A 26771-nucleotide genomic window follows, 5' to 3' on the forward strand; every position below is an offset into this window, starting at 1 on the left:
TTGTGTCCAAAAGATGTGTTGCAGTGTCATTCTATCTGTTTTCTGATTTTCTTTAAACCATTGTTTTTCATACTCTTCATCCTTTCCTTCATGAACATGAGCAGTACAATGTAAATCTTCTTCCTGCATGTAGTCTGTATCTGTTTGGTTTGTGACCTTATGTACTGTTTGCATAAGTGTGTGATTTACTGAGGTGACTGCAGAAGGAACAAGTTTCCATTCATAAACATACAACAGAGCTTGTGGGCTGTACTTCACAAAGACGTGTGAAGTAGGAGCAATAAGATCAGAGAGCCTCCTTATCTTAACACCCTCTGGTGTGGAAACTAAACAAATGCCCAAAGCACACATCACATCTCTACCCATAAGATTTATGGGACAACAATCTGATAGCAAAAAGGCATGTTTGAAATGTCCCCTACAATCATCCTGACAACTTAAAGGATAAGTAAAACATTCTTTAACTGTTTGACCTGTTGCGCCTATTGAATGTACATAGTTACCACTCATTTTTGGCTTTGGAGAAAGGTTAGATGTTTTAATCACAGAATGTGTAGCTCCTGAATCAACCAAAAACTTAAGTTCCTGTCCCTGAATAGTGAGAACTATTGTTGGCAAATTAAGATACGCTTCGTCGTCATATTTTACATATGTGCCTGTCAGTGGAGTTGTATCAATCAATAGTTCACCTTCTAAGTGTGTGATAGCATTCAAAAGTTTGTCAAAATCAGTCAAAGTGTTTTTGTGTGTGTGTGAGGTGCTTTCACCATTCTGTTGGGTAGGATGAGTCTCCTCTGGCTCCAGTGTGGGTGCTGCAGTCTTCCCCTCCTCCTCCCCAGGCGCCTGTAGCTGTCAATCATACTGAGCCTCCAGCTGTGGACACTGACGTGACCAATGTCCTTTTTCTCCACAAATGAAACATGCTTCTGGGTCTCTGAAGCGACGGTTCAGGCCCCCTCTACCACCTCTGCGTACACCCCTGCCACGACCGCGTCCTCTGCCTCCTCTGCCTCCTCTGAATGTAGACTGAAACATTGTGAGTGTAGCAAGATGGAGTTGTTCAGCTTGTTTTGCAGATTTTCTTTTTTGCTGATCATTGAGGAGTTTTTCAGCATGGACAGCATATTGTTCAATCTCATGAAGTTTACCAGTTTCCCATGTAATACAGGAGCGTTTGATCTGGTCAGCAATAGCTGGAATCATGCCTTGCAGAAAACTGTTACGAAGATGAGCCTCCCATGGTGTTATTGGATCTGCACGAACATCCTGTCCTCCTTTAGGATTCTGGTATGGCGGTGGAAAGCCATACTTAAATTCAGTTCTAGTGTGGCTTGAACTAGAATAGGTCAAGCAACTGTCCGGCAGTGGTGGGTAGATTGGTGGAACCATGATGCCTGGCGGTGCGACTATGAAAGCAATTGCTGCTTGCTGTCCTCCTGCACCCCCTTCATCGTCTGGAGCAGCCTGATGTTGGAGTTGTCTTGGCGGCGCCTGGTCGGAGTCAGGGTCGATCTGCTGCATTTTAACACACTGAGACACAGATGAGCGTTTCTCTATCCCTGCCTGTGTTTTTCTTGCCCTACATTGTGCTTCACTCCACCACATGTTAAAACTTTCCCATTTAACTTTATCTTTCTCTTTACCCTTACTCTGTTTCTCTCTTTCTTGCAACTTATCTTTGAGTTGTTCTAGTTGTCTCATGCTAAAGCTTCCTTTTTCTGGAAAACCACATTCTTTTACCCAAAACTGTAACTGTGAAACAGCTGTAATGCCATAATTAGTGATCATAAAATTTACGTTAGGAAAATTTGGAATAGGATCCTCTTTTGTTTGACTTTTACTGTTACATTTCCCCATTTTATCCTCTTTTGGATCTTTAAACAATTCTCTTACACAAACACAGCTCAAAAACCAACAACAACAAAAAAAATATTGAGAATAACGCAATATTTGTAACAATCTAACCAACTGATGGAACCAATTATTACTATATACGTTTTGTTTAAAAATCTCAATTTAGAACCTTTTTTTTTGTTTGTTTAAAACATTTTTTTTTTTTCCTATTTTTATTTTATTTTATTTTATTTACTATCTGTCTGTTCCCCACAGCGCGCTGTTGTAAAGGCCACGCGTCCGTGCACCTCCAGGTTTCTTCTAAACCTTGGTTTAAAACATTTGGTCAGGGACTTTAACCCTTCAGGGACTTTAACCCTTTAACTTAAGGGCTTCTAACCCTTTTTAGGGACTTTAACCCTCCCAGGGACTTTTTCAGACAGTTATTTCTTTACTTAATTTCTGTTTTTCTCTCTATTTTTTTTTTTTTTTTTTTTTTTTTTTTTTTTTCTCACAAAAGATCTAAAATTTTCTATGACATAGATTTAGAAGTCAAATTTTCAGATTCTCACCATTGAGTTGTGTCGATCGCAGAGGTGAAAGAGTCTGGTCCGGATCTCAGGTCCTCCGTCTCGACCCGTCCTTTTCTGGGGAGGATGAAGCTGAAGATATTTCTCCAGGACGTGCACTATCACCTTTGAAGCCGGGATCCAGAAACTCTCACTCTTGCGATCCCACTTCTGACACCAAATTTGTGGTGGAAATCTGGAAATGATAGACTCAAACAACAACGGTTTGTCTTTGTGAGCTTTATTCCGGCCTTCAGTAAGCTTTGCAAAGCGGTCAGATGGCAGAGTGATCTAACAACCGAGACAAGGTCTGCTCAACTGACCCAGAGTGAAGATACAACACGTTACTTATCCTCTTCAGAGAATAGTATTAACACATCATTAAGCATCTTCAAAGAACTGTAAGACAAACAAGAGAGTTTCTTATCACCTCTTGCTTCCTGGTCACCTTCCTGACTTCTCACCTTATGGTCTGCTCCTCAGCCATGGGAACAGATAACAATATGCAAATCACAGGAGGTTTGGTATGTGTGAATGTTTCTAGCTTCTGATCAAAGCAAGAACAACATACTATCATGTCTGTATTTTTCCCACCACAGTCTTTTCTTTGAACATCCACACTCCAAATAATAAATGAATGTGAATCCATAGATGTGGAAGAGGCAGCTGCTCCACTCTCAACCTCAAGTAAGGAAACGACAAACGTGACTTTATAGACTTTTATCTCTCATTAAACACTCCTCTACAGTCTTTTGGAGCAGTAGAGAAACAGGACATGAGGGGAGAGAGAGAGTGCAGGATGAGAGGCAACAATTAGTGACAGGCTAGTGCCGGTGCAACAAGGATTTTGCCTCATTACATGAAGTGTCTCCTCACCCTCAGAGCTAAACCAGTGCCCTGAACTCATGTCTTTTAAAATTAAAGCCAGTCGTATTATTTCCTATAATGTTACTTCTTCTGAGTGAGCTGATACAACATCAGTCTGATTGTCCCTCTATCCATCAGGCAGATGTGTGTCTAACATGAGTCTGGTCCTGGTTGAGGCTTCTGCCTGTTAAAGGAAGTTTTTCCTCTCCGCTGTAACTAGCTAGCTAAATACTGCGAGGTGCAATGCTCATGGTGGATTAAGGTGGGGTAAGACTGAGTCGTACTTGTCTTGGTGTTGGGTCTGTGTTAATAATTTAACATAGAGTACGGTCTAGACCTCCTATGTTTGTAAAAGGGTCTTGAGATAACGTTTGTTGTGATCTGGAGCTATACAAATAAAGATTGATTGATTGATTGATTGATTGATTGATTGATTGCTTGCTTGCTTGCTTGCTTGCTTGCTTGCTTGCTTGCTTGCTTGCTTGGTAGGTAGGTAGGTAGGTAGGTAGGTAGGTAGGTAGGTAGGTAGGTAGGTAGGTAGGTAGGTAGGTAGGTAGGTAGGTAGGTAGGTAGGTAGGTAGGTAGGTAGGTAGGTAGGTTGGTTGGTTGGTTGGTTGGTTGGTTGGTTGGTTGGTTGGTTGGTTGGTTGGTTGGTTGGTTGGTTGGTTGGTTGGTTGGTTGGTTGATTGATTGATTGATTGATTGATTGATTGATTGATTGATTGATTGATTGATTGATTGATTGATTGATTGATTGATTGATTGATTGAAAAATAAGCTATCTTTCTGCTAGAGTTAAAACCTTCAAACTTCAAAATAAAAGCCCAATTAACAGTCCCTTTTACAGTCCCAGGGTGCCACTGCATGCTTTGAAAAAAAAAAGCATATCTTAATTAGAAGACAAACACAACAGGTCACATTTTACTGACGTCCACTGCGGCATTGGAGAAAGCAGAAAGGCTGAATAATTACAATAATCATAAAAATACATGCCTGCCTCCTATAGTGGCCTGCCCCAAATAAAGGCCAGGTGAGTTTATAGGTTGAAAGAAATAAAAGCTGGAGCTATTAAATCAAGTTTTACAGTACATGAAGTAAGACTGATGCAGAAAAAGTCCTATTGTGGCCCTCAATGGGTTACCAGGTCCGCCAGTCAGCTTTGTAGTGTGTTCATGTGTTCAGTATGAAAGACCTCTTAAAGCAGATAGACGTGGTTGATTTCTGGTGTTTTGCCAGCAGATGCAGACAAAGAGGTACTCAGTCTGGTCCGAAGCAGGTGCATTTAAGACATCCTGGACTAGCATCACTTTAAAGTAGATCTAAGGTGATCTGGCTTGATACAGGATCTGTGTAGTAGAGCCAAAGAGGTCTCGCTAGGCGGCTATGTAGGGTGATTTTGTAACCCTGTATTTCAACTATCATAAAGCCTTGTATAATGTTCAAAGTAGATCTCATTGCATATCGGTACCCAACACTGAAATTCTAATGCTCCAGTCTTTTAGGTCGGAATCCAACACAGGGTCTGCTCCCTGATTTGAGATTTGTTTCCTGCTTTTATTTCAGAACACAGAAAAGGTTTGACAGAAAAGAAGCAGAAGAAAATGCCCAACTGGGTCAACAAAGCTTCTTCTGCCGAGCAGTTCAGCTTTTTGTTGGGAGAAGTTTTACACATTCTTCATCTTTGAAACATTCAGTTTTCTCCCAAAGTGCTAACTGAGAGTCCAGCTTTAAGGATAGGTAGACACTTAAAAGTACAAAACTAAAATATTCTCATGCAGAATAGTTCAGTTTAGCTGGTTATCTCCTCTGTAAAAATTCCTGCTGTGGTTCTGGACTCCCAGGGTAGAAGAAGTCCTGGTAGTCTGTAAACATGAAGACATTTTGTCCTCTGTGGTAGCTCCTACTGGAAAGTAAATCCCCCTGTTACTGTTTTTATTGCAGTGTCAGAAACCTCTCATGTGTTTGCTCTGCATGACTCACGTTCAACATGAACAATCCGTATACTAATCAAGGTGGTACTTTGCTGTAGCTCCTTTAAATCCTCCTCCAGAGAGAGAGATCAAAGTTTAAAGGGAACAAATGGGGAGTTTAAGCACTTTTGTCCAACACCATCTTACTGTCAAAGAGCCGGCTCCCTGAAAGTTCTGTACATCTGCAGCGACGTCACCTCCACGTCCGGGGCCTTGGTGTTCTGAGGCCGTCCCGTCGGGCTGTATCCCGCCGATCGTCCCATCGGACTGAAGCCGGTGGTGGTGCGTCCGATGTTGGGAAAACCTGAAGACCGTGTCACTGCGGGACGCCGAAGGAATCGGCCAGACGTCACCAGGTCTCCGTAGCCCTGCGCGTGCGAGAAGGCGTAGCCAGAGCGGCGGGAGCTGGTGCGGCGGATTCGGGTGCGTCGAGGAGGAGGGGGAGGCGGGGCTTTGGCTTGTCTCACCTTAAACATCACCTGAGAGTTTGAGCAGAGAGTGACAGAGATGAAACGTTAAGGGCACCTTATTGACTGACCAATAACTTTTTAATTAATTTGTATACACTTCTCTATATAATTTGAATTTTAATATAATTTCTACTATTATTATTATAGTTGTTGTAATCATTCTGTGTCACTCTGTCTGTGTACTGTCTTGTCTTTTGTGTTGTTCACATTTAACAAAATGTCAACAAACAGATCTGTGGGGAAAAAAAAAAAAAGACAGGCAAAAGCACTTCTTGTATAAAAAGGTCACCTGTAGCTTATCCAGTCCCTCCAGGATTTCGCGGGATTTCTTTGTGATTGTTGCGGCCCAAAAAGCCTGAATTTGCGACAGCTTTTTGAAAAAATTGCGGTGAAAGTTGCGATTTTTTTTTTTGCTTTTTTCCTCCCAATAACATCTCAGGGGCAATTAAATATGCTAAATTACAGTTGCTTTTAGAAAACATTCTTGAAGTGGCCACTGACTGTATTTTGATTCTCTTGATTCACAGAGAAATGCCATGAAAGGACTATATTGCACATTTACGACGGTCCCTGAATGCACCTCGCAGCAACAGAGGCACAGTTAGTCAGTTCATGGCACTCTGAAATGAATCTGCATCTTTGATGACAAGGAGTTGATCCAAACTTACTAAATGTGTCTGATGTTTCACCAAACTGGATTAAATCAAGCTGTAGACGCAGAGCTTTTTACGGTAACCACGGCAACAACGTCAAACATCAAATAGTCAACAGACGTCCCCCGGTTGTGTCTTTGTCACTAGCACACACCGGGGGTTAAAATCCTCAATGAAGATGAGACAGATGCATGGAGGTGAGGAGAGCTGGTTCATAAAGCACACCTGCTGCAGGTAGAGACCAAGCTAACACTGAGCCCCTCAATCTATAAATAATAACGTTGTCATTATCACTTGTCCTGCCTGCTGTCCTCTTTTCACCCGTTCTCTGTGCATGTTTTGTTGTTGAAAGTGCCGAGCAAGTGAGGACTTATGTTTATGTTCCAAGGAAGTCAAATTGATGATGAAACCGATGACGTACAGGGGCTGAGATTGAGGTAATTGGTCAAATTTGTGGGAAAGTTGCGGTGATTGTATAAAATTGCAAGGCCGCAAAAAAAGTCGCGCTGATTGGTTGAATTTGCGTTGATAGTTGCGATCGCAAAATCGCAACTTCCTGGAGGGGACTGCTTAGCCTGCGAGCAAAACAAAACATCAAGCCTGGAATAATTCTGAAGTGATCAGTACCTTGTCATTGATGGTGGGGCAGAGCTGTATAAACAGGAAGCGGTAGGTAACCACAGGAAGAACACACAGGATGGTGGTGAGGAAGATCGTCAGCCAAACATTCGGCTGATTCAAAGAATTTCGGGCGGTCCCTGCAGAAAAACACACACATTTATCTTTTCATCTATGCACTTGTCAGTGGTCTTCTTCTGACTCCTCACACACTCACTGAAATCACCAACACTATCTTAGATTACACACTTCTGTTAACATCCTCCTGCATAGATGAGTTCTTCCTGTTTGATTGAAATGTAGATTAAATGATTTTTGTAAAGGCTGTCAAACTGATGCTAGATACAAAAGTGCAGTGCCAGATTTGCTTTTAAGGTTGGTTGAATATTAAATATTGTTCCAGTGCTAACACACTAAACTGAACACAGGTAATGTGTTTGATCGCATAAGGGCCTGTGTCCACTCGCAGAGATTGTGCCTCAGCGTTTTTATTGCTCAGCGAACTCTGTATGAACTCTGTAGGCATGAAAGAAGTAAACTTTTGCAAAACGGCCACTCTCGTCAGTTTCACTTCTTGATCGTCAACCAATCAAAATCGAGAAGAGGCAAGACTCCTGATGTGAACTTTGTCAACAACGAAAGGTTCGTCCGGAGATTAAACTAACCACACTTGTTTGAATTTAAAACAGACTTGGCAGCAGTGTGGAGGGACGACTTTTAAAACCTAGCAGCAGTAAACTCTGGAGAGAAGCGCTCTGACATTCAGGGCCCGTATGCACGTCCAGACTTACACAAACAGGAACATTAGTCTTAACATTACCGCTTTAGCTGCATGCACGACTGCAAATAGTTGGCCAATTAACTAATTGCACCATGAAAGAAAGGCTGGTGCAAAACGTCATATGTCCAGGGAACCTACTGGAAAACCCCTATCCAACAAATTCAAATTTTGCATGCCTGCTACACATAAACAACCATAAACATGGCGAGCGGTACCGCTGTGACTGAGAGAAGATCAAGAAGAAACAATCTTTCAGTGGAAGAAGAAATGGACATTTTATTACAAGAATATAGAATGAACAAACAGCTGTTATCAGCAAGTCAATCCTCAAAGATAAACAAGGGTAAAGGGGAAAGTTTGGCTTCAGATCTTGAAGTGGGTAAATGTGTGTGATGTTTCTGAGCGCAGAGTACAAGACCTAAAAAATAAAATACCAACGTGGTCCAAGTGGAGGACCACCTGTCCCCCCATTGAAGGATGAGGACTTGTTAACGGAGTTGTTTTGGAAGGACTCACTTCACGGTATTGCTGGTAGGTTACCTAAGAATTATGTATTTAATTCATTCATGTGAAATAATCTACAGATGTACTTCAACTTACATTTTATATTTTGTCTTAAACAGTAACGCATAAGCACGATGTCCTCCATCCTTTAAACAGCCTAACAGGTGGGGTAATCCTGCTGTTAGCACCTGTGATGGTGGGCTCCACCGCCATTAAATGTAATGCTTTGTTGGGGCGTTATCCTGGCTCATGCAGACAGCTAATTGATTTTGTTTTCACTATAAGTACAAACGGTCCGTTTTCATCGCTAATAGCTGGATTCATATGGGCCCAGGTCATGGGCGCTGCCAGCACTAGAAACGCTGTTGGTGGACACAGGCCCTGATTCAACTCAACTGATTTTGGAGTAGTCTTGTTTAAAGAGCAGAGACAGCTTTTCCAAGGAGCAATCAAGCATGTAAAGACTCAACAACCAACATAATTATGTGATAGCACAAAGAAAATCTACCACTTACCCATGAAAGAGAACACTGACGGCAGCATGAGATACAAGCCGTTACTGTACATGGTGAATGTGACCGCAAAGTACATGCCAAGGCTGCCCAACACGAAGAAAGTGTTCACTGCTGTCCAGTAGGACATCTCCAACCCCAACTGCAGACACAAAAATATAAAAAATATGTAGTATATGTAGTGATGTAGTATTATCCAGAAGAGCAGGCCCCTCATACCTGTATTGTGACAGCAAACAGCAGACATGTCTGTGTTAGGAGAGCAAAGGACTGGTAGTCTGAGACGTCCTTCCCGTCGCCCCTCACTGTGTCTTGCATGGCTGCATAGGGAATGAAGAAGAGCACTAAGGAGCTGTAGCAGCTGTGGAGGGCACACTTGAAGAAGGTCTTCTTGCTGAAGTAGAGGTTAAGTTGGCCGGGAACGTAGAGCTGAGGATGCTCGAAACTCCACTTGTCGTCCACATCCTGACCAGCAGGGGGAGACAAAGCTGTGAGGTCAGTGTGAATGAGCTCGCAGACGAAAGACAAAGTGTTTTCCTGATGAGTTTATGGTTTCAACCTCTTTAAAGATTACACAGTTACCTGATCAAACAGACTCATTCCCAGCACAGGTAGTGCTGTGTACACCAGGTTGTAGAGTGTTATGAACCACTCATCATACACTGTCTGCAAAGCAAAGTCAGAAACAGAAAGATCTGTTTATTCCTTCTTCAACATTGATTCTTGGATATAATTAAGATAGTAGAAGCTTTTCATTCATGGAAAAATTGTGGTACACCAAGATTAAATAAATGGCTTTCTGAATTGTCTACAACACCTCCCTTAGAAAAAGTTACGCACACTATAAGGGACAGGGAGTCTCTCTTTAAAAATATCTGGGGTCCCTTTGTAAATATCTAGAGGAGACCGACATCGCACACCTGATGGAGGGACCTGGGGATGATAGATGGCCCACTGTGATACCCATGTTAATGTTAGATGCTCAAATACCAGACACCTGATGCAACACCTTAAACACTCCCCAACTCAAACTAATGACACACTACACAAACTGTTTTACTGTATTTTATTTATTTATTATATTTTATTTAATAAAATGTATCTTAAAACCCATTTTTATTCCCTGGCTTTCGACTCAGCATGAGACCCTGCTCTTGTTTTAGTGCCTTTTAATTTTTATTTTCCAACTTTATTTTATCTTATTGTTCTTATTGATTTTATGATTTTATTGTTTGTTTTTATCCATTATGTTTCTGTACAGCACTTTGTGTCCAACTGCTGTTGTTCTTAAAGTGCTTTATAAATAAAGTTGAGTTGAGTTGAGTTGAGTAATATACTATTATCATTATTATTATTAACTCGTATTTATTTTTTAAAAATGTTATTTATTTAATTATTATATTTCATTTAATATATTTTCCAAATTATTATTATTATAATTATTATGTATTTATGTTTTTATTCAATTTATTTATTATATTTCATTTAATATACTATTATCATTATTATGATTATTTACTTTTATTTATTTATTTAATTATATCTCTTATTTTACTTATTTATGCATTTATTATATTTTATTTAAAAAACAATTATCATTATCATTATTAATAATTTTGATGTCTTTATTTTTTATTTGTATTCATTTATTTATTTAATTTATTTATTAATCTATTTTATTTAATATACTATTATTGTTATTATAATTATTATTTACTTAAGTTTATTTATTGATTTTTTTTTTATTTATTTAATTAATTACTAATTTATTTATTTAATTTTCTATTTCTAAGTTTGAGGGTCCACCTGCATATGAATGCAGGATGTGTTTAGTTCTTTATGTCCTCCCTTTTTGTACCTTAGGTGTCTGTTCTGTATTGCATTTTTGCACATAGATGCAAAGATATATGTGTATAAATGTATATTTATGTATATGCTTAAAGTTGGGAAAATCAATAAAAACAATGTTGGAAAAAAAATGGATAAATAATACTTTCAATACTTTTTTTTAGCATTTTCTGGGAAAAAAAACAAGATCAAGGAACAATCAAGTCAAACTATTAGGCTGGTAAAATTTGCAGTAGTCATTCTCACCTGTGCAGAGAAGCCGCAGAAGAAGGCGAACCAGAAGTGAACTAAGGTGAAGGTGAAGTTCTTGTAGAAGAAGTATCTCAAGAATTTGCTCATGCGCAGGTAAGACCAGCGTCCGTGCACCAGCAGGAGGCGCTGCAGGAAGCGGAACTGGGCGAAGGAGTAGTCGCTGGACAGCACCGCCTGCATGCCCTCCTGACCGGAGATCCCCACACCTATATGAGCCGCTGCATGGACAAAGACAGGAGGAAGAAAAGGGATGAAGACTGTGACTGGGTGTTTAGGGAAAACTATACAGGTCAGAAATTCTGGATAAATATAAAGATAGGAAGTGTGGATGACATCCAGTGCTGAAAGGTGGACAGAGTTTATTCTATGGAAACAGAAACAGGATTCTTAAGGGTCCAAAAATCTTTGTAAAGATGCATATTTCATCAGCCAAATCCACACACAGATGTCCTAAAAGGGGCAAAAACATATTAAATTCTCACAAATAGAGGGTGCACATTGGGATGGATCTACCTTTGATCATGCTGACATCGTTGGCTCCGTCTCCTATGGCCAGTGTGACGACCTTTTTGTACTTCTTGACGAGCTCGACCACCTGAGCTTTCTGCAGAGGAGTGACTCTGCAGCAGATCACTGCCTTACACATGCACGCCGTCTTTAGAAACTCCTGCTCCAGGCTGCGCTCCAGGGCGTACGCCTGAGGGGAACACGGGGGAGATAAAGGAAGTGAATATTCAAACTGTGCAGTGTCAGCAATAGCAGGTGTCTATGTAACAAGATGTAATAACGAGAAGCTTAGATACAATTTTAAACAAACCAATTCAAAACAAAGGACCTAATGATGCCGTGATAACAGTTGGTTACTTGAGCACACTTCATGTTGGTGTCTTTTTAATGGATCAGAGTTTGTAGCCAGAAAATGTCCAGCAGTGACGACATGCAATGTGATTATGCATCTTCTTTGGACGTACCAGACTGTGTCCGTTGATGACCAGGCCATACTCTCCGATAAACACTTCATCTGAGGTCACCTTCAGACCGTTACCCAGAGTTCCTTGCGGCAGAAATGCAGAATCCTCGACTGCAGCTGGTGTCATGGAGCTTTGTGCATCACTGATCATGAAGAAAATAAAACAGATGGATTAAAGGAATCAGCTTTAAATTGTTTTACTCTTTTTTTTTCAATAAATCTGCACATTGAAGTAAAAACAACTCCACTGTTTATCTAATTATTGTCTGTCACTTATTTATGCATATTTTTACTACTCAGAAGAGAATCTATGAACATTTAAGAGTAACTTTATATACTGACAATAAAATCAACTGGGACTTTAAATGTACTTAAAGCTGGGGTTGGTAATCAGATTTAGATACACTTTTTGTTATACTGGTTAAAATGATCTTTATGTCCTGATGGCGATCATTACATAATGTGTTCTTAAAAAAGAGCGAAGAAAAGCTGCTATCTACAGCCGGAGTAAAACTGGGAAAACACTAACCAATCACTGTTTTTATGGGTCCAAAATTTTAAACCAATCAAATCCTGTCCTGCCGTTCTGCCCTCCTCCTGCGTGTACATTTCCCCGGCGTGTACTCTGAGTCCCCGTCCCCTGTCTCTGCTTCCCCTTCCTCTATTTACTGCCCCTCTTGCTCGGCCTCGGGCCTGTCCTCTCTGACCCGATGAGGTGCTCAGGACTGTAGTCCGGATCAGAGTCTAAAAAGCTCTCACCACGGGGGCTCTGACAAGCAGAAGAATTAATGACGTTCAGTAAGTCCTACAGAAAATGTATATGTATCGTAGCGTCCGTCCAGATGCTGTAGTGATGACGAGCCGAGTCGTGAACACGTTGAGTTTTAATAACCGGTCACTGTCGGCCGTGATCACGCCAACCAACAAAGCAACAATCAATGTTTGAATGAATGAAGAACTTCTCCTCTTGCCTCTCCTCTCTGCTGTATACTACCAGAGTATGTGTGTGATATCTTTACACCATCAGATAAAGCATAATTTCAGGGAGAACTTATGATCAAACACTTATTATTAGCCATAAGAATTATACATATGATCAAAGGATTAAAAACTAACTAATGCCAGGTCGTATTATAACTGTTTTTAAAGACCTCCCCTGACCTCAGCTCCTGTCGGACATCTTCAGGTGAGTTCCCAGAGATGATGAAGACCTCGTTCATCTCCTCCCGCAGTAAGTTGCACGAGTACCCGATGTTTTCTGCAGTTTCTGCAACACAAACAACACCAATCATTTTGCATTCATCAATAACATGAACTTGTTAGCACTTTAAAAAGGTAAGCACTAAGAACAATAGAACAAATATCTTCTTTTGAATCTTCTTATCCAAAGGCCTACTTGTAATATTATGCAATATTCATTTTACATCTTAAAGCTGGGGTTTGCAGTCTCGGAAAACTAGCATGAATTTGAATGTAGCATTTCCTCATGACTCCGTCTAACCCCTCCCCTCCTCCCTCAGAGCTCCTCCAAAACGACGCCCCCCCCGCTCACATGCATGAGCGCCGCTGACTTGCGACCATATGATGGTGACTGATTCAAAACCGGTCCTCACCAAAACATTATCATAGTGAAAGTTAAAAACACAAACAAACATGGCTGCTGTTAGTACTCACAACTGTCATTCTAGCATTATCCAGTTGTACTGGTGACACGATATCAGGAGAAAAGTTATAACACATATATAATACTGTAACAACTCTACTGTTTGTTAAATGTGTTCAGTGTAGATGTTCTTAATTCCTACAGTGTTGACGGTCAGTGAAGGCATCAGGAGAGGTGTAGAGTGTGTGAGCGGGAGAGAGGAGAGACAAGAGCAGAAGTTCTTCATTCATTCAAACATTGATTGTTGCTTTGTTGGTTGTCGTGTTAAACGTGTTCATGAATCGTCTCGTCATCCCTACAGTGTCCGGACGGATGCTACAGTACATATACACTTTCTGTAGGACTTAGTAAATGTCATTCATTCTTCTGCTTGTCAGAGCCCCCGTGGTGAGAGCTTTTTAGACTCTGATCCGGACTACAGTCCTGAGCAAAGCACCTCATCGGGTCAGAGGGGACAGGCCTGAGGTCGAGTGAGAGGGGCAGTCAGTAGAGTCAGGGGAAGCAGAGGCAGGAGACGGGGACTCAGAGTGCACGCTGGGGAAATGTACGCGCAGGAGGCGGGCAGAACGGCAGGACGGGATTTGAATGGTTTAAAATTTTGGCACCCAAAAAAGGCTGATTGGTTGGTGTTTTCCCAGGTTTACTCCGGCTGTAGATAGCAGCTTTTTTCCGCTCTTTTTTAGGAACACATCATGTATTGATTGCCATCAGGACATAAAGATCATTTTAACCAGTATAACAAAAAGTGTATCTAAATCTGATTACCAACCCCAGTTTTAATATGAATTCATTAATAATGAATTAACATCTCATTATATTTGAAGTTTGTACCTTGTTTGTCACCGGTCAAAACCCAGATTTTGATGTCGGCTTTGGAGAGCTGCTCGATCGTCTGCGGGACTCCATCTTGTAACTTGTCTTCGATGGCGGTCGCACCGAGGAGCTGGGACACACACCAGAAAAACAAAATCCATCACTTGTCAAAAACACACACTTAAATAACAATCCAGTCACTTTATGAGTGTTTCCTTCTCCTACAAGTAGATCTTTCTCGATCTCCTCGAACAGCTCGTCCAGTTTCTCCTCTCTGTCGTCCAGAGCCGTGCTGGCCTCATGGTGGCGCTGTTTCCACTGAATGAAATACTCCTCGTCCAGATCCTTGTAGGCCAGCGCCAGAGTCCTCAGGCCTTCCCCTGCAAACTCCTGCAGATCATCAAGCACAGACATAAACGTATTGACCCTTCACATGAACGAATACACATCCTGGAGGGACGAGATCTCACAGCAGCCAATGGAATGTAAAGATGTAAACAGAAGTTAAACTCATGTTCCCAGTTGTTTGATTTTTGCGATGCAGGTTTAAACTACCAGACAGGAGAAGACAAACAAGAGATAATGAGTGTTTGATATCTTCTCTGTTACATGTGCTGAAGAAGGAAAACAGAGATAAAGAGAGGAGAGGGAATCAAAAGAGGTATTCAAGAGGAGATAAACAGAGGAAGAGAAAGGCTTTAGTCAGGAATTTACAACTTCTAATTCACTGAATGGGTTTGTTGGAGGCCAGACTAGTCTTTGAAAAGAGTACAGATTATTCTCTGTGCATGGCTGTATGATCGGTGATATACGACGTTAGAGTGCATTCAATCTGTGTTCAGCTTTCAATGCATTCATTTGAAAGCCCTACAAACACACATATTACTGACATTAAGATGCTCTGTGGTGACATCCATCAGCTTGCTGCAGGACTGATGCAGCCTCTCGTAGATGATGGTGTCTGCACCTTTACAGAGGAGAGACAGCTTCCCTTCTGGACTCCGAACTGAACACACACACACACACACACACACACACACACACACACACACACACACACACAAGCACAGATACATGAGAACAAATATGAGTTATGTTATCAAGACAGGATGAAATAAAATGCCTTGATTATAAACATCACACCGGGTTTCTACCTATGACAGACATCCTCTTGCGGACGTTGTTAAAGTCTAGGATAGCGAGGAGTTCATAGCTGCACTGCTGGCCCATCTCCATGATGGAAACGCTGTCTGGCGTTCGTGAGCGGAAGACAAATCCAAAGTTCCTGGCGGCTGTGACCAAAGCTCCCTCGTCTGGAGACTGGGCCTGGTAGAAAATCTCACCTGCAGGAGAGAAAGATGAATGATTCAGTAACTGGAAGAAGAGCGATCCTTTTCCAAGTCCCAGGAACAAGACATTTTTATCTTGAGCCTATGAAACAATGATCTGAAGCCTTCAGTTGAGCTTAAAGTTGCTAAAGTGCATCCATCTGTCTCCTAAAACAGGCATTCCTGTTACCATTGCCTCGATTGCTCGGTCCTGCCGTTTTTTCCCTCTATAACATCAAGAGGATCAGACCCTACCTGACAGAACACGCAACACAGCTTCTGGTTCAAGCTCTTGTAATGTCACGCATTGACTACTGCAACTCTCTACTGGCAGGCCCTCCCTGCATTCACAGTTAAACCTCTGCAAATGATCCTGAACGCAGCAGCAGCACGTCTGGTCTTCAACCAGCCTAAGACAGCTCATGTCACTCCCCTGCTCATTTCGCTACACTGGCTTCCAGTTGCAGCTCGCATCAGATACAAAACTCTAATCATGACTTACAAAGCAGGAACCAAAACCGCTCCAGTTTACCCGGAACCCCTCATCCAGGTCTACTGCCCTTCTCGCCCGCTACGCTCAGCCTCTGAAAAGCGCCTAGTGCTTCCAGCACACAAGGCCTCAAAATCACTAGCTGGACTCTTCTCTTCTGTTGTCCCTAAATGGTGGAATGAATTGTCCAACTCCATTCGATCTGCAGAGTCCCTCTCTACTTTCTAAAGACAGCTAAAGACCCAGCTCTTTAGGAAGCACTATGCACTTAGCTAGACTGTTCTCCACTGTTGTTCCCTCATGTCTTCCAGCTACAGTTGACTCGCACTGTCCTGCTCTACTCTGGGAATCTGTGTTCAGCTCTTGAGGGACCCAGCACTTGGTACTTTGGTCATTATTGTGGTGATGTTAATTGTTGATGATGATAATGGAAGGTCTTAAATTGGTTGGTTGCTTCATTGTAGATGTTCCTTATTTCGGGAAAAAAAAAAAAAAAAAAAATTCCTTACTTTCTTTTGTGCATTGCCTTTACACTGCTTGGCAGTACCTGCACCCAAATTGAATTGAAGCACCTTGTTACTCTTACTGATCTTGTTTCCTCTTGTCTAGATCTTTGCTTGTGTTGTTCTTGTTCTCGTATGTACGTCGCTTTGGATAAAAGCGTCTGCTAAATGACATTGTAACATTGTAACATTGTAATGAATAATGTAACTTATTACCCGGCTTTCTTACTGATCTTCCGTCTGTGAAAGACGCTTGATTCTGATTGGTCAAAACCCCTTGACAATGGTTATTAACTTTCACTAACATGAGCAACGCCAGAAGCAAACTGGTCTCACGTCACGTCATGTCAACTCGTCACTAAAATCCTCTCGGTCTGAATGTAACAGTTCAGAGAGTAGCAACATGTCAGAAAAGTGGCTCCACCTTGGGGCGCTGCCTGGTACTGCAGCGGTATTACAACAACTAGATTCTGACTGTTGTATAATAATAATAAAGTTTATTTATAAAGCACTTATCAAAACAGACGTTACAAAATGCTTAACATCATAAAAACCCACAATAAAGAGAACAAAGCAAGAGGGGGGTATATATGGGCTGGCAAGACAATTTAAGAGGGAAAGCTAAAAGAGAAACTACTAAAAGCAATTAAAACAATAAAACATATTAAAATCAGTAAAACAATAAAATGATGAGTGAATAAAAATAGATTAAAAATAAATGTAGCATCTTGGATAAAACAATATTACAGGAAGGCCTTTCGATAAAAACAATTACAATCTTACAATAGTTACAATCTTCTGCAATTTCTTCCCTTCCTCCCCTGCATCCCTCCCTCACCTTCTCTCTTCTCCTCGGCCATGACGGTGTGGCAGAGGGCGAGCAGTCTGAAGAAGGCGTGGACCTCGGGGTTCTCCAGCTTCACCGCCTCCACCAGGGCGTGGTCGTGGAACACAAAGCGAGGGTCAGCCAACGGGTTGAAGGAGAAGTCTACCGTCTCTGTGTCCTGTGATGAGAGAGGAGAGAATCTACTGCTGGTATCAAAACAACAACGGGAATCTTTCCTTTATGTCCTTCATCACAACTCCCGTTAAGTGTCTGGTTAAGCATCTGTTTTATAGATTAAAGTTCTTGATGAGGAGAGGCTGTTATGGTATAATGCATAAATACACAACTACTAAATGTCTCCATGATGATGCATCAACTCACCTCTGTGATTTCTAGTCTTTGGCCTGTGTAGTCACAAACATCCCCTAAAAAAGCACAGACAGTAAATCATGTAAACGCACGTCTTGGATCCTTCACACAAACCAGAACACAAACATGCTGACAGTTTGGTCCTCAGGCATTTACACAGTGCTGTTAAAAGAAGAGGTGATGCAACAGCCCGGTCCCATCTTTTTATGAGCATATTAAGTCAACATTTCATTTGTAATCAAAGCACATTTTTAATTAAATAAACAGTATAAATGATTTGCAAACCATCAAAACCTGCTTTTATCAACATTTTACACAGTGTTTCAATTTTTCAGGAATTGAGGTTGCATCTTCCAGCGCCCACTTTTATAATAACAATAATACTAATTGTATTCATAGAGCACTTTTCAAAAAACAGGTAAAGAAGGGCTTTACAATAGGCAGAAAAATAAAACAAGCAGGTCATAAAATCATAATATAGATAAGGAAATGAAACATATTTTAGAAGACATAAAATTCCTATACAATTCTTTTGAAATGTATATTTTAAAAAACAGTTAAAAACTCCTTTCTGTAGCATAACATTAAAATTCAGGGGCGAAAATGATGTGTCGTTCAGGGTGTAGTTGTAGGGTTTATTCTTTTTATTTTTCTGTCTGTTATTTTATTTTTAAATATAATTATTACACTATTATTTTTTTCTCTTCTTTATGTATCTATTTCATTTATTTTTAATTATTTTCTTATTTATTGTTATAATTATCATTATTATTATCTTTGTTAACTAATGTATTCACTTATTACTTATTTTAGTTTTCTTAAACAAGACAAACATCACTTGCCCTAATTGTTTACATTGATCTTCTGTATTTAAAGCTCCTGTGAGGAACTTTCTGTTTGTGTTGACTTTGGCGCCCCCCTGTGGACTAAGTGATCTTGCTTATTTTATCCTGTACATGTGTAATTTATGATATCTCCTCCTACTTTCAACTAACAGTCAACTATTTCACTCGTTAAGAATATTTACTGCAGAAAAAGGGTTTTTCTTGATGTGCTGTCAATCACCTCATCTGACACCTACCCTCTCACAGCGATTTCAGGCTTTAAAATAACAAAACAGAAATGATAAATACCTTTTCTAACAATCTTGTTTGCTTTTCTAGGTCATAAAGAGGCTTCACTGTTCTTTTCAGTCCATTTCATGACCACTCAAAAACTCCTCACAGGAGCTTTAATGTGTAAAAATTCCAATAAACAAATCTTTGACAAATAAATTAAAACAAAATAAAATAAAGTCTAGGTAAAATCAGGAAAGGCTCTGTGATTAAAGCGTGTTTTAACCCTCCTGTTATGTTTGTTTCTCTGGAACAGCAATAATGTTCAATTATCCAAAAGTGTCAGAACCCAAAAAATCCCAATAGCCTACCCATTTTATAAGATCTAATTTTGATGTTCTTTAATCCTCACTGATCATGGTTCAATGAGGATAACTCACTCGTTTTTCATGAAAATGCATGTTAAAACTTTTTTTAATGTACATTGGAAAGACCTAAATATAAATACAATAGTTTTACATGACATAGATGTTTGTTTATTTTATTTTTTTATGAAGTGATGTTGATAAATTAACACAACTCCTCTACTCTCACATGCTGCTCAGATTTCATGCTGCATTTAGCTGGTTTGGAAGGCATATATTGCCAAAAATTTACTTTAAAGGTGACATATCACACTTTTTTCATCAATATATATTGGTCTAAGAGGTCCCCAAAACATGTCTTTAAAGTTTATGCTCAAAAAAACACTTTGAAATCAGATTTTGGTCTGCCTGAAAAGCCCTCTTCTTCAGCCCTCCTCAGAACGCTCTGACCACGCCCCCTCAGGAAGTGGACGTGCCTCGGCTGTCCAGCACGTTGATCTAATGTTTACATGTTGGCTGAATATACACGGCTGCTCACAGACCCGCGTTACTTCAACCCTCTGAATCTGATCCAGAATCTGATCCTGACGGAGAGGCGCCTGTAGCAGGACCTTTCTGAAGGATTGGTCACAGATTTTGTGTTTCTTGTTGTTTTATTTATCAGTATGTCCACGTGTGTCTTGGTACACAGCTACGAACATGTAGCTATATGTGGCTATGCTAACTAGCGCTAGCACTTATACATGATAAATAAAAATCATCCACTAGATCTTCAAATCTGCAGACGTGGGGAGTAAAACCGACCTCTGCCAGAAAGACAGCAGGACCTTTTCTGGAGGATTGGTCACGGATTCTGTGTTACTTGTTGTTTTATTTGTCAGTATGTAGACGTGTGTCTTGGTACACAGCTACAGCTACGACATGTAGCTATGTAGCTATGCTAACTAGCGCTAGCACTTATCCATGATACATAAAAATCATCCACTAGATCTTCAAATCTGCAGACGTGGGGAGTAAAACCGACCTTTGTGTTTATTAAGACAGCCTACAACTAGCATGCCTCCCTCCTAAGCTCCTTGTTAGCACACGTGTGCAGGTAATGAAAAACGGAGGAGGGGATTCAGTATTATTTTATACAGTATATGGGCTGAACAAGCTCCGAGCTCTGACTCCGTGACAGACCGGCTATTGTTGTTACGTAACAAAAACACGGAAGTCTGAAACGGCTCGTTTCACACACATTTACAGAAAGGTGGAGAAATCAGAACAGGGGCAGAATGGATTTTTTTCATTCTCGGGGGGTTTGTAGACATGCCAGGGAAACATATTTCAGGTAGAGAACCATTAAAAAGTCAATTTTGCATGATATGTCACCTTTAAAAAGGGTCAATTTGACCCGCAACATATCACAAGGGTTAAGAAGAGATGTAAAAGAGATCACTGACTCAGCAGACCTGACCTCCTCAGGAAGATCGTTCCAGAGTTTTGGACATCTCATTGCAAACGCTCTGCTCCCCTTTAGTTTTCATTTTTGCATTTGGAACACAAAGTGAACATCTGCCTGAGGATCTCAGCGTACGTGTCGGCTCGTATGGTATTAAAATGTCTGCTATGTAGCTTGGAGAAAGTCTGTGAAGAGCTTAAAAAGTCATCAGTAAAATCAAATTTAAAACCTACAGGGAGCCGGTGTAAAGACAGTAAAACAGGAGATGGTTGTGTTTTTTGGTTCTGGTTGAACTCTGGCAGCTCAGTTTTGTACAGTTTGCAGACGATCAAGTGATTTTTTGGTGCAGGCAGGTAAAAAGACTGCTACAATAATCCAGGTGTGATGAGATAAAAGCATGTAAAGTCATCTATGTGTCTTTAAAAGTTCAAACAGACTGATTTTTAGAAATATCTCTGAGCTGACTTTACTTTTATTTTGGGTTAAACCCCTGAGCGCTCTCTATCTCAGAATGAACCCCTAGACTCTGAAGCTGCAGATGAATCAGGCCACACAAAGAACCAGAGCTGTAGCTCCACACCTTGAGTCTTACCGTAAGATTTGCCGTTGATGGAGCACTTGTTGAACACCATGATATTCTGAGTGAGCGTCCCTGTTTTGTCGCTGAAGACGTACTTGATTTGTCCGAGCTCCTCGTTCAGCGTGGTGGTGCGAGCCTCGGCGGGGGTGTCGTTTCGTGAGTAGTACATCTTCCTGTCCCAGTCGATGTAGAAACTGTGCCCTAACCTGATGATCTCCACACTGCAGAAACATTGAGACACAAGGAGTAAGACAAACAGATATGATCTTAACTCCAGTTGTTTTGTCTGGGATGCTCGTTCGTACAGCGTTACCTCACATAGAGAGAGATGGGCACCACGGTGTTGAGGATGATGACGTAGGACCAGAATGTGAGGAAGGCAGAGAAGGCAGCGTTGTTTTCATCTTGTCTGGGCAGAAAGACAATGAACTCCGAGCCTTTGTTCACCTCCCAGAAGAAGTTTCCTATCGCCAGGATGGAGCACATGAAGGCCAGGAATCCAAAAATCTACAGAGAAGGAAGCAGAAAAGTATGCAGTGATTTATACGATACTACCCTCACAATAATGATGAAAGAATTTAAAATCCTTCTTTTAACCTACAAAGCCCTTAAAAATCAGGCACCCTCGTATCTTAAAGAGCTCATAGTGCCCTATTACCCCTCTAGAACTCTACGCTCCCAACATGCAGGCTTGCTAGTTGTACCTAAAATCTCTAAAAGTAGTATGGGAGGTAGAACCTTCAGTTATCAGGCCCCTCTCCTTTGGAATCATCTACCAGTCAGGGTCCGGGAGGCAGACACCCTCTCCACTTTTAAGAGTAGGCTTAAAACTTTCCTTTTTGATAAAGCTTATAGTTAAAGCTGGATCAGGCTTGGACCAGCTTTTGTCATGCTGCTATAGGCCTAGACTGCCGGGGGAACTGGCACACTGACACACTGGGATCCTAGCTCACCCCCTTCCCCCCAACCCCCTCATCACTTACTTTAACTCTCCCTGTCCCATTAAAGTTACTAACCATAGACCTTTCTGGAGTCCCTGAGCTCCATTGTCTCATAGATTCCTCTGAGCTGCCGTAGACGTCCTCCTGCTGCGGACGATCTGGACTCCAGCTGATACTGACGTGCTGGACTCCAGCGGCAACAGCTTCTACGACTCGTCTCATCACTATCACTTCTCTCTCTTACTCCCCTCTATCTGTCTTTCCAGACCCAACTCGGTCAAGGCATGATGGCTGTCTAACATGAGTCTGGTTCTGCCTGAGGTTTCTGCCTGTTAAAAGGAAGTTTTTCCTCACCACTGTAACTAGCTAAATACTGCGATGTGCAATGCTCATGATGGATTAAGGTGGGGTCAGACTGAGTCTTACCCAGTCTTGAAGTTGGGTCTCTGTTCATAATTTGACATAGAGTGGTCTAGACCTCCTATGTTTGTAAAAGCATCTTGAGATAACGTTTGTTGTGATTTGGCGCTATATAAATAAAGATTGATTGATTGATTGATTGAAGTCTTCTTCATGTGTTTAAACTCAGAATTTTATTTCATCAAGATTTTTCTGCAAAATTTGATGAAAAAATGTCAAATGTTGGCACTGGAAAACAGACAGGAGATACTTTTGTACATATGGGGCCCCTATATGGATACAATATTGAGTAGCTAACTAGCCTTAAGGTGATAATCTTATCTGTAAGAGATTGTTTTGTATTGTATCATTATGATAAGTGTCTGCTAACAAAGTAATGAATTAAATAATAGTTATGTTAGACGGGACAGATGTTGCTGATATACACTACCAGTCAAAAGTTTGGAAACACCTTCTCATTAAAGGGTTTGTATTTATTCTAATTATTTGGAAACACTGTAGATTAATACTGAAGACATCAAAACTATGAAAGAACATATATGGAATTATTTAATATCAAAAAAGTGTTAAACAAAGCAGAATATGTTTTAGATTTTAGATTCTGTAAAGTAGCCCCCTTTTTCCTTCATGACAGCTTTGCACACTCTTGGTATTCTCTCAGTCTGCTTCATGAAGTGGTCTCCTGGAATGGTGAGCCTTGTCAAGAGTTCATTTGTAGAATGACTTGCCTTCTTAATGTGTTTGAGACCATCAGTTGTGTTGTTCAGAGGTAGGGTTAGTACACAATGGATAGCCCTATTTGACTACTGTTGTAATCCAGATTATGGCAAAACCAGATTATTTCATAGTTTTGATGTCTTCAGTATTAATGTACAATGTTGGAAATAATTAAAATAAATAAAAAACAAAGTTTGTGTCCAAACTTTTGACTGGTAGTGTAGGTGAGTAAATGACTTTGGATGTTACTAACATTATGGCACACTTGATATTTATTTGATGATGTGTGTTACCCAATCTGTGGTTAACAGTAAATAGGTGTAGTAGTCATAATTATTTGGATGTAAATGATTGCAATATAGTGTGATGGTTACCCTACAGTAAATGTATTAATGTTGGGTATCTGGGTAACAGATGTTTGTTGTGCCACCACTTGCACTGTATATTTCTATCATGCTCTTATGGTGGGAAAGTGAATGATATTTGCCATGTATACAATTATTATAAGGGAATGTGAGTTATGGCAATGCACTGATCCCAGTGCTTTCCCTGTGCAACATTATTATTATTGTATTATTTTTTACCTTTTATTATTTTTTAAATTTATTTTCAATGGCCTTATTAATTATTTTTATGTGACAATATTTTTTTTCTGTATTATTATTATTATTATTATTATTATTATTATTATTTTTTTTTTTAGGTTGTGTTTTTTTCTTCTGAGTTTAGTGTTACCTGCTTTGAAAACAAATAAAAAATTATAAAAAATAAATATATATATAATTTTTTAAAATCAGATGTTCTTAAAAATCAATGATTGACCTACAAATTTACTCGCAGGACTTTTTATTTAACTACATTGTAGAGATTTGAGGCATTTCAACATACAATAGTAAAAAACAAACACGTCAGGGAATGGAGGACCTCGCCTGTTCAGAGTTTTAAGGGTGAGAGGCTGCATGAAAGGCAACTTATAGAGATCTCTACATCAGGGTTCCCACTCTTTTCCAGAGATCATTTTCCAGGACATTTCCAGGACATTTTCATTGATGATCAAGCTGGTATGACAGTCTAAATTGAGTTCCTAATTTAGTTCCAAAATAGTCTAATATGTTCCTCTCAGTGGAAGTCTACATTGAAAGACGTGAAGTCTATGGCTATCAATGAAATCATCTCTTACATACTTAAAAATTATGGCAAATTGATAATAGAATAATGCAACCACAGATGTACAGCACTTCACTTTATTAGTGCAACCAAGTAACAATGATGGGTAACTCTCATCTCAGCTTTCTCTTTTCTCAATAAATATAAAATGAGCTAAGAAAAAAACAAAAGAGGTGAGAAAATTGTCCAAGGACCCCCTCATAACTGTAACACAGATTAATCACATTAGTGATGTGTCATGGTCAAAAGCTGCAGCTCTGAGAGTCGAGGCTTTATAGTGAATCAGAAGAGCCGGCTCCCAGTTTGTTCCTTTCTCTGCTTAGCTCTCTCAGTGTTCATCCCCAGCTCTGCTCACAGCAGAACTTTGTTTTGATTGGACAGGATGGCGGCCATGCAGCCAATCACATGTGAGGATATAGGATACAGGTGATGGAGGGGAGGCTGTGTATCGTGGCTTCATCTGTTCCTTCTGAGAGAGTCTTCTTGAAGACCGGGCAAATACTCACTGAGAGGAGAAATCGGATCAGACCATCCAAGCTGAGGCATCTGATTGTTCACAATGCCAACCTGAGGACATTAATAATGTTTGCTCCAGTTTGGTTCTGGTTCTGTTTACTTGAGTTGGTTTTGGTTCTGGTTCTATTTGCTTGAGTTCGATTCTGGTTCAGTTCAGTTCTGGTACGGTTCGGTTCGGTTCTGGTTTGGTTCTGGTACTGTTCTGGTACGGTTCGGTTCGGTTCTGGTTCGGATCTGGTACGGTTCTGGTTAGGTTTGGTTCGATTCTGGTACTGTTCTGGTAGGGTTCTGGTTCGGTTCTGGTTCGGTTCTGGTTCGGTTCTGGTACAGTTTGGTTAGGTTCTGGTACGGTTCTGGTTCGGTTAGGTTCTGGTTCGGTTCTGGTACTGTTCTGGTACTGTTCTGGTTCGGTTCGGTTCGGTTCGGTTCTTGTTCGGTTCTGGTACGGTTCTGGTTAGGTTTGGTACTGTTCTGGTACGGTTCTGGTTCGGTTCTGGTTCGGTTCTGGTACGGTTCTGGTACGGTTCTGGTTCGGTTCGGTTCTGGTTCGGTTCTGGTACTGTTCTGGTTCGGTTCGGTTCTGGTTCGGTTCTGGTTCGGTTCTGGTTCGGTTCTGGTTCGGTTCTGGTATGGTTCTGGTTAAGTTTGGTTAGGTTCTGGTTCGGTTCTGGTACGATTCTGGTATGGTTCTGGTTCGGTTCGGTTCTGGTTTAGTTCTGGTACGGTTCTGGTTCAGGTCTGGTTGGGTTTGCTTGGGTTTGGTTCTGTTTGCATGAGTTTGGTTCTGGTTCTGTTTGCTTAACTTTAGTTCTGGTTCTGGTTCTAACCCTAACCCAACCCTAACCCTAACCCTTATCCTAACCCTAACCCTAACCCTAAACCTAATCCTAACCCTAATCCTAACCCCAAACCTAACCCTAATCCTAACCCTAACCCTAACCCTAATCCTAACCCTAACCCTAACCCTAATCCTAACCCTAAACCTAACCCTAATCCTAACCCTAACCCTAACCCTAATCCTAATCCTAAACCTAACCCTAACCCTAACCCTAATCCTAACCCTAACCCTAATCCTAATCCTAACCCTAACCCTAATCCTAACCCTAACCCTAACCCTAACCCTAACCCTAATCCTAACCCTAACCCTAATCCTAACCCTAACCCTAACCCTAATCCTAATCCTAAACCTAACCCTAACCCTAACCCTAATCCTAACCCTAACCCTAATCCTAATCCTAACCCTAACCCTAATCCTAACCCTAACCCTAACCCTAACCCTAATCCTAACCCTAACCCCAACCCTAATCGCAACCCTAACCCTAACCCTAATCATAATCCTAATCCTAACCCTAACCCTAATCGCAACCCTAACCCTAACCCTAATCATAACCCTAACCCTAACCCTAATCCTAACCTTAATCCTAACCCCAAACCTAACCCTAACCCTAACCCTAACCCTAACCCTAATCCTAATCCTAACCCTAATCCTAACCCTAACCCTAATCCTAATCCTAACCCTAACCCTAATCCTAATCCTAACCCTAACCCTAACCCTAAACCTAACCCTAACCCTAACCCTAATCCTAACCCTAACCCTAATCCTAACCCTAACCCTAACCCTAATCCTAACCTTAACCCTAACCCCAACCCTAATCGCAACCCTAACCCTAACCCTAATCATAATCCTAATCCTAACCCTAACCCTAATCGCAACCCTAACCCTAACC

General features: G+C 40.8%; 1 protein-coding gene across 2 annotated transcripts in view; it reads right to left on the minus strand.

The window, feature by feature from the left end:
* Window positions 1-3110: 3110 nt before the first annotated feature.
* The window catches only part of LOC117819545 (phospholipid-transporting ATPase ID-like), a 67038-nt gene continuing 43377 nt past the window's right edge, over window positions 3111-26771 (minus strand). Inside the window, exons 12-28 of one of the 2 annotated variants that reach the window (XM_034692970.1) lie at window positions 21597-21790; window positions 21296-21504; window positions 17852-17895; window positions 17483-17648; window positions 15478-15666; window positions 15214-15329; window positions 14549-14713; window positions 14342-14453; window positions 13009-13114; window positions 11849-11990; window positions 11391-11574; window positions 10872-11095; window positions 9360-9443; window positions 8997-9242; window positions 8781-8919; window positions 6990-7120; window positions 3111-5718 (exon numbers count right to left, since the gene is read on the minus strand). In XM_034692970.1, the coding sequence (XP_034548861.1) occupies window positions 5389-5718; window positions 6990-7120; window positions 8781-8919; window positions 8997-9242; window positions 9360-9443; window positions 10872-11095; window positions 11391-11574; window positions 11849-11990; window positions 13009-13114; window positions 14342-14453; window positions 14549-14713; window positions 15214-15329; window positions 15478-15666; window positions 17483-17648; window positions 17852-17895; window positions 21296-21504; window positions 21597-21790 (2781 nt within the window). In that variant the 3' untranslated portion in view covers window positions 3111-5388. The remainder of the gene's footprint in view (window positions 5719-6989; window positions 7121-8780; window positions 8920-8996; window positions 9243-9359; window positions 9444-10871; window positions 11096-11390; window positions 11575-11848; window positions 11991-13008; window positions 13115-14341; window positions 14454-14548; window positions 14714-15213; window positions 15330-15477; window positions 15667-17482; window positions 17649-17851; window positions 17896-21295; window positions 21505-21596; window positions 21791-26771) is intronic. The other variant, XM_034692971.1, reaches the window with a different exon arrangement.

This window comes from Notolabrus celidotus, chromosome 9 (assembly GCF_009762535.1).
Source record: "Notolabrus celidotus isolate fNotCel1 chromosome 9, fNotCel1.pri, whole genome shotgun sequence".
Taxonomy (NCBI): domain Eukaryota; kingdom Metazoa; phylum Chordata; class Actinopteri; order Labriformes; family Labridae; genus Notolabrus; species Notolabrus celidotus.